Here is a 16,341-nt window from a genome sequence, read left to right as displayed (position 1 = left end):
AGCAGCGTCTTTCCACAGGCTGTGATGCTCCTGAACGCATCCCCAACACTCCTCCATGAAATGTTTATTTGACTCGATTATTGTTTACTTTTTAATCTGTATAATGTTTTGTTTTCTGTGTGCTTAGGGAACTACAACACAAATGTCATGCAAGCCTTTGTTGCATAACAATAATTTAATTAATCTTCTGTTTCGCAATGACGCTCTCATTTTGTCTTGCGTCATTAATCCAGCTGCCTCCCTTCCATTAGAGCAGTGCGTCTCTCAAACTCACTCTCTGCCAGACCTTTGACATGTTTAATTCAACTCAATGAGGTTAATTGAGCTGTCTTTTGTGGAAAAACCCAACATTTAGATTTTGACGTACTTCTATCTCTGCTGTTATTGTACCGATGCTTGATGCAATCAAAAGGGACAAGAGACTTAATTCATTTTCTCACGTCATATATCAAATAAAAAAGAAAGACATAGCATATATTAAGTCTTTGTGTTTTCTGTATATAGTACTACATATTATTATAAGACACTTTTTAATACGTTTTTTAGCTGAATCATATTGAAAGTAAAGAAAGAAAATTCCTACGTTTTACTTAAAAAGTAAAAATTTGAAAAAAGTTGTCATGGTTATTAAATCATGATATCAGTATTGACCAAAATAATGTTACATTAAATGTGTACTTGTGACTCACTGTCACAGTTTCCAGCTCCAGCTTTAAAAAAGATTAAAAGAGATTTTAGAGGCCTGAGGAGTTGATTATCCAGTAATTCACAACAAGAAGCGAACTGACTAGAAAATTATCTGAAAAATATTACAACAAGTTTTTGGGAACCACTGTGCTAAGTGTCAGTTCTGTTGGGGTCAAACTGCCAGATCAGGCTACACATACATATTCAGATTGGTGAGAATGTGAGAGCTTCATATCAGAACAGAGATGACCGGGATGAAAAGAAAAGTACCAGGGCAATGCCCAGAAAAGAAGTAACAGTCAGTTTCAAAGTGGTGAGCAACATCATTGGTGTGACAGAAGTTCAAGAAGACTGTGACAACAAAAGGGGCAGGACAACAACTTATATAGCCACATATCCTGTGAGAGGAGCGCAACAGCTGTTTTGAGTTCTAAACCTAAAATACTCTACAGTATTTTTCATACTGTCAAAAGAATTCTTAATGCAAAAAGCACCCTTAAATATCATGATTACATTTAACGCCATTTCGCCAGCCTTAAAAGGCAAAATAGACAAAGAAAGAAGAAGCTACTGCCAACTTCCTTAAAGGAAAATCCTGTAAGTGATCTGTAACTGGTAAATGTCTTAGTCGGCTAAAAAATACAGAGGCAGTGGGCAACAATTTGGTTTAATGCTACTGTTAGATTCACATTTTCTGTTTCGTTTTCTAAAGTTCAACTTAAAACTCAACAGGGGTGAACTGAGGTTCGCTTTGTAAGGACTGAATAGAGGGAGAAATGAAGGGTGGAAAGCTGCAATGATGGATTAGGCAGTGAAATGAAAGGAAGCAGGTGACTCGGGCACCCTGGGGTTGTCACAAGGCTGTTTGTGAGTGTGTGCGCGTATTCGTGTGTGTGTGTGTGTGTGTGTGTGTGTGTGTGTGTGTGTGTGTGTGTGTGTGTGTGTGTGTGTGACAGTAACAAATACAGACAACTGAATTTGGTTGTTTGACTGCATGTTAATCTGAGTGAATAAAACAATCTGAATGGGATAACGCCCTGTTGCAACATGTACACACACACACGTGTACACACACACACACACACACACACACACACACACACACACACACACACACACACACAGACACGTAAACAACAGCTGCAAACCCCAAGGCTGAGGTTATGAAGATAATCAAATATGCTTCCATCAAAGTGGGGATGTGATTTCAATTTTTGTGAGAAAGGAGGAAACATAAAGCGATACAGACAGTCAGACGAACATATGGATTGAGAGATACCGGCTGAATGTATTCTGCGTGTGAAGCTTCTTAAATCAAATTGAGACATTCAGAGACAGAAAGACGACAGAAGAGAGACAGAGGCTGATTCTCCCCCCTCACAGCGGTGGTTGGAGGCAGGGAGGCAATCTTAATCCAAATCCCTTCCATTTGAATTTGCCTGTCAGATAGTACGAATGGGCCCCTAAGGCAGTTTTATCAATTCCATTACTGTGCTGAAAATTTGAGCAGAACGTGAACATACATTAAAGCATATAAGTATAATATATTCGTCAAGACTCATAACATGCGCTGTTTGTTTGACTAGAATTATCGAAAACAGAAGATGGAACACATCACTTTTTATTTTTGGTAAACACACTGGAAAAACCTTTCACTGCTGCTGAAGTTACCATTAAATTTTAATGTAAGACGTCAGCAGAGATAAGCAAAGCGCCGGTTTTAGCTGAAGGGGATGTTGCACTCTTCCATGAGCTATAAACTGCACAGCATCTCTGTAGTAATACCAATCAAATATTTAGGGGGAATAGTACTAAGCCTCACTTTGTTTTAAATGAATGTTGTTTGCCCAAATGTGTGCGCCGAGTTAAAGATGTGATAAAACAGACGGATGCAGAGAGAATAGTGATAACAGTGGTACTAGAGGAGGATAGTGTGAGAGAAAATGAGGGCGAGATTTCTAGTAAATTCCTCTGCTCCATTAACCGTCACTGTCAGCCTGCACAAAGCTGAACTCAGTCCCGTGAGGCAAAAAAAAACAAAAAAAACGAGACAGCTCTCATCCGTCTGTGTGTCTGTGTGTGTTGGGGTGTGTGTGTGTGTGTGTGTGTGTGCACGCGCATGGGCGTGTGTGTGTTAGGTTGATGACCTCGGCAGCACTCAACTTAAAAACAGCTTCTGATTGCATCTGTTGTCCTCTGTGTCTGTGTTTTTTTTTTTGTTTTTTTGTTTTTTCCCAGCCAACTGTCGTCTCAATTTTAGCAACACTGGACATTTTTTTTGCAGAGAGTAAAAGTTAATTAGAGGCTTTTAAATCAGATGTCTATTTGTCTGTTGATTTATAGTTCCTCTACAAAAATGGAGGTTCAGGTTTCTCTCTTTCTCTTATGTCTCTGAATTTGTTCTCCAAGAAGCATTAAGGATGGTTCACGTGTCATACTCGAGGCCAACAACATTTGAGGTAACATTTGTTTTGACCTTGTATTTCTCTATGCTGGTGGAGGAAAAAATACAGTCACCCAAAGCCTTCCCATGGTGCAACCGTTTTCCTCTTTTTTCCCCACTTTTGCAAGACGGAGCAAGAGAGAGAGAGAGGTGAGGAGGGAGGGAGGAAAGGCGAGAGAGACTAATCAGTGCAAAAACACAGTCATATGACGGGTCCTCCTGCAGCTCATACCAAACTTATTAATTCAGTCGGTAAACAAGTATGGGGGGGTGGAGAAGGATGGAGATTAGAGACTCTTGGTTACAGCACATGAATGTCACTCCAGTCTATCATCAGTCACAGCTGAGGCATTCAAAAGGAATAGTTTAGTCACACTGTGTATGGGTTTACACTTACGCTGGTAACCCGCCTATAGATCTGGGCAGCGTTTTGACATTCAGAGTAGGGGTACTCTGAGGTAGCCATCTCCAGCATGCACATCCCGAAGGCGTACACATCCACAGATTCGTCATACTTCTCCTCGTACATCTCCGGAGCCATGAACTCTGGGGTTCCTGGTGATAAAAACAATCAGCTGTTAAACTGTGCTGGGAATTTGGATCTCTCAGTCATAAAGCAACTTTCTGTAATGAATTTACCGGAAAATAGAAGCTTCAAAATAATTGTGTTGGTGCACAGACTCGCAATAGGGAGAATGGGGCCTCTGTCAGCTTTGTAACTGAGGGGAGGAGGTAAGATCTCCTAAGTGTGCAGCTATGAAATTGAAATATATTTTATATGCTTGTTGAATTCTGGAATTTGCTAATGGTCAGATTTCCCAGGAAACCGCTAGCTGCTGCTAATTGTAGCTGATAGGAAGCTCTGTCAGCCCTGCAGCTAGCTGACTGTGCTTGGACCACACTGGGAGCTTAGAGTACCGGGGGACTGTTGATGTTTACAGCCAGCGGGAAGAGGCATTGGACCACCAGTAAGAGGAAGCAGGGATGGCTCCTTTGGCTTGGCAGTGGTGCTAGAATGGGCACAAGAACTAGAGGCAGCTGTGGCAGCAACAAGAGCACGCTCAGCACTATGTTAGCAAATTAGCTGGCTTGCTGATTTGGATCATAAGTAATTGGGAGAAATGCACACATAAGTGAATTATACTAAGGAACTGTAGGGTCACCAAAATGCCAATTCTTGCATAATGCTGCTTTAAAGGTTACGTATTGGGAAATGTACCATAGTACTGTAGCAAAATACTTCATATGATCATTGCTCCACAAGCAACTGACCAATAGCTGCTTTGAGAAAGAGATTTGAGCAGCTGCTCAGTCTTTGTGCTTCCTCACAAACTATTCCACCACTGATCAGATTTTATGAGGCTAAATAAACATTATGGCTTAAAAGCCAAACTGTCAGTTGAGTAACACATGCTAAAATGATTATGAGAGTAGACGACTTAAGCTGACAGCTGAAACTTCTAAACTCCTCATACTGGTACCACATACTGTCCACATTTGTGTGTGTGTGTGTGTGTGTGTGTGTGTGTGGATTTCTGCAAGTGTCCAAATACTTGAGGTCTGCCTAATTACTACAAAGCATCTGTGAGATTTACAAAGCATATCATTCCCGCCTCGAGCGAATGAGAATATGCACGTTCATGTATGCATGTGAGAATATGTGTGAATACCAGAATGCTTGAGGTTAACTGCCCAACTAAACCACTGAAAGGCAGCCAAGTTATTATATGAAGCACAGCAGACACTCTTGACTCCACATAATTCTGTGTGTATGGAGTGTGTTTTACATGAAGGGTGTGTGTTTGGGGTGTATCTTTGGGGTGTGTGTGTGTATGTGTGTATGTGTGTGTGTGCAGCCATCACAACTCCAGACAGCCTAATCCCAGCTTACTAGAGTACATTTCACTTTTCAAATGCCTGCGGTTTGCTTTTACAACCAGACATTTTAGAGGCAGTGAAATGAACCTACAGTAGGCGTGTGCAGTGCTGCACAATGTGTCTGTGCTTATGTCTTTACTTATACGAGACAGTGTCCGATGACATATGTGTGTCAAGTCCATATTGTATTGGCAAAACTCTGATTAATGATGTCGGTTGTTACATTCTGTCCACATCCACAAGTCTAAACATTTCATTTTGATGCACAACACAAGGAGATAAAGAATTTGTGCGCATGTATTTCCTACCTATGACACTCTTGGCAAAGGACGCCCTCTTTAGCGTGGCTAAACCAAGGTCTCCAATCTTCACTGAGCCCGTTGGCCCTGTGATAAAGATGTTGTCACATTTCAGGTCCCTGTGAATGATGGGCGGGGCTCTGGTGTGCAGGAAGTGAAGGCCTTTGAGGATCTGCCTGCACCACGACCGCAGGACCTTTATTTTCATCACCTTGAAACGCTTCAGGTAGCTGCAGGACGAGGGGATCACACATGAGAGAGTGCGTCATTCAACAAAGCAACACATTTACAAACAAAAATATACAGAGAGCAGCATGTTCGACCTCGCAGCAGCTTTTGCCGCTGACATCAAACAAAGTTGTTCTCTTATGCATCTCATATCTCATATTTAGCAGTGTTTCACTGAGGTTGAAGGGCACTCTGATGACTCTTTGAACCGTGCTGGATATATTCCACTGTGATAATACTGCAGGACACCGAAAACCGTCCACGGGGGAATTAATTATTTCAAAGCAAAGGCATGGAGAGGCAGACGATGGCAGGATAAGAGCGACGGAAACACGGATAATGCTTCAATTAAAGATGAAAGCTTACACAACCAAAGTGGATTACCGTCAGACAATTCCAGCTTAAAGGAGATGCAGCATAAATACTCATGCAAACATGGACGTTGGCACAAGAACACACACTGACAGACATTCTGGTGTCTGCATGTTAGAGAGCGACACGTGCAACAACAATGAACAGTCAGTACACATGAGCTCTGTCTTTATTCAGCAGAACAGAGACCAGGATCATATTTAATTTAATTTACTGTATTTGCACTCATCCAACTTTTTCCCAGCCCCCATGATTCATATTGGCGCAACTTCTGGTGCATTTTGTCACTTAATCGGATCTGGTAATTTCCATGGTAACAGGATGCTTATCGTCTTTCATCGAGTGACTGGCACGACCTAGTATTCATTCATGAAGCTCTCTAGGTTAACAGCTTTATTGAGCGACTACAAAAAAACACTGTTATTACTGCTTAGCTAAGTGCAGCCAGTGCATCATAATTATCACGCATAACAGTTTCCCGGGTAACCACCCTGTGAAACTTCTGAATAAAACCAATTTTATCAAGGCAATCATTTAGAATTTTAATCATTTAGTCACACTGCATTAAGCAAAGAAAAAAACAAAAAAACAAAAAAACAAACTCACGTAAATGTAAACTTATGGATGGGACATGAATTGGACCCTCCAGTATTTGAATATCTTTGGAGTTAACTCATTTTAGATCGTTCTGATATGCCCCTCCCAGATGCTGTGTCTCTAACAGACCAAGTTGGGGATGTTATGCTAGCACTTGATTTGCTGAAGGGGAGAGGGACTGAGGGCTCAGGTTTGGTCCACACCCCTCTGTCTGGAACCTATCCCAGCATACACTGGGTGGAAAACCCTTTGACAGCTTGCCAGGCCATCATCACGCAGCTAATGGAGAATCACAGCTGTGGTCGATCTGTAGCCTCGGGTCCACCTGGTTTGTAAGTCTTTGGAATGTGGGAGGAAAGTGGAGGAAACCTCACAGGATTACTGGGAGAACAGGACAGGAATTTAACTGTGTGTGAAATTTACGTCAATTAGCCGCACAGCAGTATTTCCAGATTGACTGACAGATTTTAGTCAAATAACTTAAACATGCAGTCGTTCTTATTTGTATTGATTAAATTATATGATGAAAAAGGCTTCTGTCACCCTTGATTAGCTCATTTAAAATCAATGTTTGAATTCCAAGCAAAGTCTTTCCAATTGTCTTTCATCGGCTGGGGACTTGTCTGCCTGTCTCTCCACCGCTGTTTAGTCAAATGGAAGAACAGACTGAAGAACAGACAGGGAAGCGAAGTGTACTCCTTAGTCATCCTCTGATCATCCAGATGATGAAGAGGTTTCAAAAGAGATAAACTGTTCCTGGCTCATCTTCTTTTTGATGTGTTTGATTCTGCCTGTGTGTGCAACTTCTACTGCAGCACAGCAGGCAGAATATATCTGATTTGAGCCAATTTTTTTTTTTTTATTAAAGCACTTTGGTTCTTCGAGCTTAAAATGATATCATCCTTGATCTATTCAGCCTAATTAATTCAATGTCCAAGCTTAAATGAAATCTGCCCATGGCCCGTTTGAATAACTGGCAGCTGACTGAACTGCACAGTGACCCCGCAGAGAATGCTGTTGCCTCCTAGTCCAGACAATGAACCAAGTTCCACCATCACTGGCAGCTCTACTTGCACACAGATCCTGACTGTCAACAGCTGCTCTAATAACGCAGCAACACCTGACAAGAAGCCAATCAGACAAATCTGGATTCAGCATCAGATTAGTCTGCTCCGAGTCCGATCCAGTGTTTCAGTCGTGAGCCTGCGACTTTAGTAAATGACACTACATTAATTATCCAGGGGTGTGAAGAGTGTATTTAATCAAGTGCTGCACTCAAATAACATCCTAAGTATTAACTTGATAATCTTTTCATGACTTTTTATATTGACATTCCTCCAAATGCACATCTGCATAAAACTAAAACCTTTCACTCCCTCATCCTTAAATCCACTCTCATCCCGTCACCCTTCCCCATAACTCTAAGCACAGCACTCTCTTCTCCTCCTCCTCTGTCTGTACCTTCCTTCCCTGTACCTTCCCACCCTCCTCTCCCTCGCTTGTCTCCTCCACTTTCTTTCCCTCCATTTCTGAAGTAAGAGCGGTGTTGACAGAAAAGTTCAACCCCGTGGCATGTGATGCTGGAGTCAGGCACTGCACAAAGTATCTCTCACTCAACATAGCTCTCTTTTCAACACAGAAATACACAGAGGGAGAAGTATGCAGATAAATATGTATATACAGTGTGTGAACAGCACACATACAGAAACATGAAAGCATTCATACTCAGACACACATGCCTTTGTGCTTCTCTATCTCTCTCACAAACACTCACACACACACGGATAGATAAGGGGCCTCTAATACCCTGAACCCAGGCCCGGGCTCAGTTTTTCCATCCACACCATCTCCCTCCGTCCCTATCAGTCCTCCCTCTCATCATCTCTCGCTTTATTTTTCCACCACTTCAGTGTACAACAGTCCTCTCTCCTTTCTGAGTCTTCATCTGGATGACAGCCAAATCCCAGAGCAGCCGTGTTCATATATATGTACATCAGTGCGTTTCTTAATTACATAAATGCATGTGAGATTAATTCCATGCCTGCATTATATTGTGTAGAGTCAACAGAGGTGATAATTGGAATAGCCGACTGACACGGAATTACTCAAAATGCCAAAAAATGTGCCAACTTTTCCAAGATTTTCTAGAATTTCATCATAGCAAATCAATTATTTTGGGGTATTTGAAATTTTGTTGGGCAAAACACTAAGCATGAACATACTACAGGCTTCAGGGTGCAGCTGTTTTTCCAGCTACTGCTTCATATCATCATTATTATTATTATTATTATTATTATTATTATTATTATTATTATTATTATTATTATGTAAGCTTAAACTAAATAAGGTTTTATAAGATGTTCATGGTGCCACATTATTATGTTCTAACAATACAGTTCAACATATTTAATTTAAGTCACATTTTACAAAATAATGGATGATCTAAGTTCTATTGCCTTTCATCAAACATGTTGTCAAGTCACACTTGCCCTGCTTAACATTAGCTTTTGCATTTTAGTTACTCATTTTGTCCCTAATCTGAATATTTAAATTACTCTTGTAAAATTCCTTTCACTAGTTTATTTTTCCTGTTTTCCTCTTTGGTACAATGGAATGAAATAATGGCAAGTGACAAAATTGTTGGAAAAGAAAAAAAAGTGAGAACTGCTTAGTTTTACAAGCTGGATAGATAAAGGATGCAGGACAGAGAGCATCTGCCCTCAACTCATTTATGAACCTTTTACAGTCTTCCAGTGGAGGGCGCTACTGTCCTTGGTAGTGCTGTGCAACTGGCTTGATCCTCTCACTCTGTGGTCACAGGTGGTTCACAGGTATGTCATTTAGTAGCTGCCTTTAAATTAGTTATTTATTCATCTATTAATTTGCCTATTTATGCTTTTACTGCCTCTTTAGCTGACTGTCTCAATATCAGCTTATCGGACAGTTTGACTTCCTGTCTCCCTCTTCCTGCTTCAAACTGACTGTACATCAGTCTGGTCATCCATCCAACTCTCCCCTCCATCGCCCCCCACACCCCCCACCCCCACCCCCACCCACACCCACACACACCCACATACACCCACACGGCTCATTTGGTCTCTCCCTCTGTCTGTGTCTCTCAATCAGGAATGAGAGGAATCTGCAGCAGAAGCAGCAGCTGGCAGGTGGGCCTATATCCCACGATGCACTGCACAGGGCACGCCGTGCGCTGCAAGCCTCACATTCAGCCTTTTATTGTGTCGGGAGTTCAACAATCACATTTGCATTCACAGAACACAGACACACATCTAATCTTTACAGACTGGCGTGTGGTCATGGCGTGGACAATGACAGCAACAGACACAGATCAGTTCATCACAGTGAGGCTGGGGGGGCGTGGGGGGGGGGCAGAGGCGGACAGGCGCCCCTGGTTCTGTCATGCTAATCAGATATGTACAGTTTGTTTTGAGTCTTCACATGACTTTTGACCTTTACTGATTTGTTTAGTGTACTCATTGCTAAAATGTGATGAGAACATCTTACCCTGGAACATGCATCCCATACATACATACAGAGACAGGCATTCAGCCAGTGACATAAATACTCTACATAACATACGCATAGACACATACTGTACATGTAATGAGTCAGACACCCTAGATGACCTGCTAACAGCTACACTCTATATAGGCATCCTGCTGGGAAGTGAGGTGTTTACAGTGAAAGACCATTTCAAATGCTGAAAATAGATGAAAAACTGCATATTGGTTTGACAGGAATGGGGACAACACACGCATGTGTGTGAACGGGTAATTTTTGCATTTCAACAAAAATCTGGAGGTGAGTCATCGTCTCTAACAGCAGAGCTTTTTAGACGCAAGGGGGAATTGACACATTAGTATGCGTGTGGGGTGTTTGTGCACAAGCCATACAAATAAAGTCTCTGTTTTCCATACAGTTTATTAACCAGTTATTAGCCAGAACTGTTTTCATTCTCCAAATTATTGGCTGATTCTTTAGTTTGCAGTGTTTCACAACTGTAGCCCCTTGTTCATCCTTCTAAACTGCTGGAGGCCGGACGTTTAGTGGACATTAGCTACTGTTGCTTTTTGTTAGCAGAGCGGAGAGAGGCACTGAGACGAGGCACCAGACAATGTGTATTAAGTCACGTCGTTTATGGAAATTCTGACCGAGTCCTCCACACAGAAATCCACAGTCCAGCAGCATTAAACTACTTAAACAAATTGTCTATGTTTGTTTAGGCAGCCAAAAGAGACAGAAATTACCAATTTCTTCACTTCATGTTACAATCTGCTCACATATGACCACGGAAAAAGTGATTAATACAAATAATTGCAACAAATTGTTACATAGAACCCCTTCAACATCTTGGAAAATATTTTTTCCTCTCAGGTACTCACGTTTTAAGCGTTCCAGATGTCATGAGCTCAGTGACCAGAACAATACATTTCTTTCCTTTGCACGGTCCCTCCCAGGAGTCATAGAAACGGACAATGTTAGGATGCTGGAGACCCTTCAACATCCCGGCCTCTTCTTTGAAGCGCTGACGCTCCGACTTGGACAGCTTGCGATCCTACACACAGGACAGGAGAGGAAAATGAGTCACCCATACAGAAAAATTAAGGAAACCTTCATTGGAAATCTAGCGGGAAGAAGCATTTAACCAAACAAAACGAGTTCTATTAATAGCACAACACTATTATTATGGTGTGTGTGATTAGATTCAAATTAAACAGAGAGAGGGTTTAAAGGGTGGGGAGGAGAGCTAATTAACAGAGGGACAAAAACAAGCCATAATAAATGCTACAAAAACATACAGCTAGGGCTTGGCAACACGATAAAAAACATTGTTAACACCCAACACTGATGCACCATCTACTCATGCCACTGGAATACAAATGCAGATGAAATATGAAACCAGGTGCTATCAGAGAATTCTGCCTTATTACATTAAAGTACAGCACAAGAGAGGGAGAGTGGATGTAGATAAAACAGTAGACTGTCCTTTCATCTTCACTCACAGAAGCCACAAACATCCATCAGAGTCTCAGGCTTATTTTGATGTGTCTTTTTTTGTCAGAACAGCACACGCTTGGGTTCTCTGAGAAGTACAAACTGGTTTCTAAAAGTGGTTTAAAAATAAACTGATCTGACTTTACACAGGAGGTAAAATTAGGGAAGCTGCTGGTGTGTTTTTCTTTCCATGTTCTCCCCCTTACTGTGGTCTCTGTTAGTGTAGCTCCCCATGAGTTAACTCCTCTGTTAACTCATGAGAAGACTGTAGACAGCCATGTTTCTCCTCATCTGTAATCAGTCCTTTGTAACTTTATATGTTACTGTATTTCTTCCCACAACAGCAGACATATTCACACAGCAGCCATTTAGCGTGGGTGTCATTCCGTTTCAGCTTGTAAATCGTATAAACATAGGGAATCTGACATATCATTATCGTTTCAGCACTTCCCTATGATCAGCAACTGGAAAGACAATGGATAGTGAAAATCCCAAGTGATACAGGCCATATTACAGGGTAAAACAACGTATTTGGGAACCCATTAGCTAATGATAGCATTCAACCACTTCCTAGCTAACATTAATGTTTGATTACATCCAGTGCATTTTACTTCAAGGGCTAATACATGTACTCAAGATAAGCACTGGCATTTAAATAACACCATTCCTACTGTATTATGTAACACTGTAAAATGGTAGTATTAGCGACGAAGTGTTTGAAGGCTAATATTAGCTGTGGTGTAACAGAAGTTAACTGGATAATTATGAACCATGCGGTTCTACTTCGAAATACGGCCTAACATCTCCCGGGATGTCTATTATCCATTGTCTTTTCAGTTGCTGATCAATCAGGAAGCTGTCAAATGACAACAATATCTGGTAACCCATAAGCTAAAGTTAGCATTCGACCACTTCCTAGAGTACAATTTTGGGTTTCGCATATTGAGCGTGACAGCCTGAGAAAATGGCTGTCGTATGAGTATGACTTATGGAACAAAAAGGTGTTGATGGCCTGTTCACCAATTGTTGCTACTTATTCTACATTCCTGAAATCTGATCATAGTCCATCAAGTCCAAAATCCGAAAAACATTTACGAATCTGGAACCAGTGAGGAAGTTCTCAGGGATTAAATTTGTGTCGATGTTTGATTGTGTGATGGATTAAACAACTAATTGTTTCATACCTAGAATGAGAAAACAAGGCAGTGATTTAGTACACAGCAATGGGGTCACCAGCATGATGCCTCACTGGCTTCCCAACATTTAACAACTCCTAATGCTTTCCTATAATGAACATCGAATCCTCGAATACAAACCCCAGTTCTTGTGTCCTTCGTGTTTTTGTCTGTTTATTTGGATGTGAGTCGTAGTCTGTAACATTCACACCAAGCTTTAATCGACTCTATGTTAGCAGTGTTTGATAGCCACCCAGAGAGAGCTTGACCAAGACAAGCAAAAGTTAGGGGTTACATTCCTCAGTTCTGTGGTAGGCTAGCATCTTCGTAAAGACCTACACACATACATCCAAACAGTTTAATGAGAATTCCAGCTCGACCACTGACACTTCAGTAAACGCAGATGCAAAGGGCAGCGTGGGCGAGTCAGATCTTGTAAAGTACTGTGATTGTGTGCATGTGTGTAAAAGGTGTCATTCATTCAACTTTATCTAGCCTGTGTTTGTTTATATGTCAGCTTTTATTACGAGTGGAATAAAGCCAAAAGAATCCTAATTATTTTGTTGTAGGCATGACTTTTCTTGCAATTAGCTCTGCTGCAGAGCAGCGTTAGTGAGAGTGCATACGTGGGTATTTGCTTAGTCTGAATGTGTTTCCAGTTTATTCACCAGCTCTGTGTCTAACCATAGCTGACACATTCGGCACATCACTATCCCAAAAATACACATATTCAGAGGAACTGCCTGACAACGATAAAATAAGGTAACAAAACCTCAATACTCAGAGGATTTAAGCCCAAATATGGTTGCAGCTTCTTCAGTAACTCTAAATGAATATGTTGTTGTTGTCGTCACAGCATAACCTACAGTTACAGGGAAGCTGCCCCAGATATGACACAAAAAGATTAAAACAAATATAACAGAGAGGCTTCAATTAACCTGGAACAAACAGAAAATGTGCACTTTGAAAGATATTCATGACACATTTGAACATTTCATAATGTCTGTGACCCTTTTAGAGGATGAAATTACGGGGAAGTGAACAGACAGCTCGGTCTGCACACAAACACATTAATAGCAGCATGACTGATGCAAAGGCTGTGTGTGTGTGTGTGTGTGTGTGTGTGTGTGTGTGTGTGTGTGTTTGTTTAAGAACAGATGACAGGAAAAGACAAGAAACAGTTAGGAGAAATAAAAAGTGTCAGAGTTTTTATTTTTAAGTTGCAATTTTTTGAGGTGATGCAAGATCAGACGTTGGAGGTTAGACACCAACTCCCAGCTACATTATCAGGACTATTACCATGGCAACCGGTTTTAAAAAGAGGTACGGGGGGTGGGGGGGCACCTTGCCTCAATTTCCACTGTTTGATCATTTCAAATACATTCACAATATTCTTTCAGAAAGAACGATGAAATGTTGTGAATCCGTGTCTTATTTTTACACGATCTCATTGTTTTATTTAAGAGCTTTATATTATATAAATTTATAAAAACAAAGCATTCAGTGCATTGATGCGAGCCATCCAAGACAAAGCACGAGGTCAGCATCAATCATTCATTGCATTAAAGCTACAACAACACTGAATCCCAGTGCTCACAGATATGCAAGTACTACCTACTTAGGATGTGAAGGTACTATTGCTTGCAGTGACTTCAGGGAGGTATTATTATAATATATTATAATATTCAGGCAGTATTCCTACTTTGGTAATCCACTCCAAACAATCAACAAATCAGCACAGAAGGTACTGCCAGATAACAGTATGCAAGTCTTTTGAAAAAGCTTTAAAAAACCTTGTGAGCTGCTTTAGTTTAGGAAGCTCTAAGGTGATGATCTCATATTGTCATATTGCATAACCTGGGGCCTCATCTATATCATATGACTTACACAGACACACACACACACAGAATGTCTGAAAGCTCAAGTGTGTTTCTAAGTGCATTCATTTGTGTAGAGCCTGTGTGTGTGTGCGCGCATGTGGGTGTGCGTTAAGAGCTTAGCCCTTCATCCCGCAGCAACCCTTTCCCTGACGATGGCCCATTAGCGCACTGAAACAGCCATGCGTGTGCTTACTCTCATCGTCTCTCACTCTTTTTCACATTCCGATCACATGACCTCGCGGTGGTCACATGACAATAGCCGCAGGTCACCTGACTGACTGGAAGCCCACATTTCACTTCCCAGCAGCACTTAGACAAGACCCTGACCACCCATATCACTGTTAGACGCCTCCCTGAGGGCCCTCTCTCCTTATTTTTCTCGTCCTACTGAGTGTGCGTGTGTGTCTGTATGTGTGTGAGTGTGTATGTGTCCTCAAAATGTGTGCAGAGAAAGCAGACAGCAAGTCTAAAGGGTTTCCTAATACATTATTAATGTTTCCTTCTTCATTCTCATGTATAAATGGGTGCACGGCTCTCACACATACAGTAGAGGCTTTGTAAGACAGTAAATGCTTATTTAAAAAAAATGTATTAAAAAAAAAACTGTTGTTGCTGTGGATAATTAAGGAATTAATTTGATCCATGGTGCACAAGTCTTCCTGTTGAGAGTGTTTGTTTTCTTTCTATCGTCGCTTTTCTGCTCCGAGCTGCAAAACATCATGAGACTTGAGTTTGTCAGACTCAAAAATACCCTCTCGCTCACTCTCCATCCAAGCCTCTCTTTCACTCCCTCTCTCTCTCTCCCTCTCCCTCATACACACAGGCTCACAGAAACACACACCTAAGCAAGACAACCCTATACACTCAAATCTACAGCCTCTTATCTGACACATACACACTTCTCTTCAACAAGAGGACTTCTCACTCTCTAAGCCGTTCTCTGCCTCCTCGGTATCTTCCTTCCGCCTATCTGAGGACTTGAAAGACGCCATCTATACATCCCTACGCAAGTGACAGCTCTTAGTCTGTCTGCCCCATTTCTGTTCTGTAACAGCCAGCTGAGGACACACACACACACACACACACACACACAGGCGTACATGCACCCACGTACAGCCAGGCAGCCACACGGGCTGGCAGAAACAGAATCTGCCCTGTTACAGCATAATGCAGCTTCCTGCAGAGAAGCTGAAAGCTGATACCCTCTGATCAACTCGTCTAGTCTGGACATCCCACCGCGTTTTAACGCTCAGTAATCATCTGCTCTGGTCTTCTCTGGTCTGCTGCACCCTGGCGAGAGAGCAGAACTTGCAGCACCAGATGGATGGAGGCTGCAACGGAGGACAAAAAGACGAGTGCCAGGAATTCAGACAATAAGCAGACATGGCACACTGCCGCTTGACTGTATATACAACAATCATAAGACTATTAGGTAACCTTCGGGAGTTTCTGGGTACCAAAACTCTCAGGCTGTTGTCCAAAGTCCATAAACGCTCCTGGGGACAGTGGAAGCCTAAATATAGCACCAATGATTGCAAATGATTGTCTGTGTCCAAAGATTTATCTGTTTCTCAGGCTTTCTCTTACATAACAGCAATTAATAATCGTTTACATACAGGCAAACAAGTCATAAGGTACAGGTTAACTTTTACTGTCCGATGCCACCAGAGACTGGTTCCAAGAGATTGAATATCTAGATCTGTGATCACAGTATTTCTGTGGGATTCCCCCCTAAATCTCTTCCTGTTTCTCAGGAAAAATACCTGCAG

At 41.6% G+C, this 16,341-nt stretch overlaps 1 protein-coding gene across 9 annotated transcripts in view; it reads right to left on the bottom strand.

Moving 5' to 3' along the window:
• wnk1b (WNK lysine deficient protein kinase 1b) overlaps positions 1-16,341 on the bottom strand; it is a 96,904-nt gene that overhangs the window by 39,135 nt on the left and 41,428 nt on the right. For all 9 annotated transcript variants that reach the window (XM_037120975.1, XM_037120976.1, XM_037120970.1 and 6 more), the window contains exons 3-5: positions 10,905-11,077; positions 5,317-5,537; positions 3,528-3,685 (exon numbers count right to left, since the gene is read on the bottom strand). In XM_037120975.1, the coding sequence (XP_036976870.1) occupies positions 3,528-3,685; positions 5,317-5,537; positions 10,905-11,077 (552 nt within the window). The remainder of the gene's footprint in view (positions 1-3,527; positions 3,686-5,316; positions 5,538-10,904; positions 11,078-16,341) is intronic.

The sequence above is a fragment of the Acanthopagrus latus genome, chromosome 14 (genome assembly GCF_904848185.1).
Source record: "Acanthopagrus latus isolate v.2019 chromosome 14, fAcaLat1.1, whole genome shotgun sequence".
In the NCBI taxonomy this organism is placed as follows: Eukaryota; Metazoa; Chordata; class Actinopteri; order Spariformes; family Sparidae; genus Acanthopagrus; species Acanthopagrus latus.
This window is presented reverse-complemented; position numbering and strand designations above follow the sequence as displayed.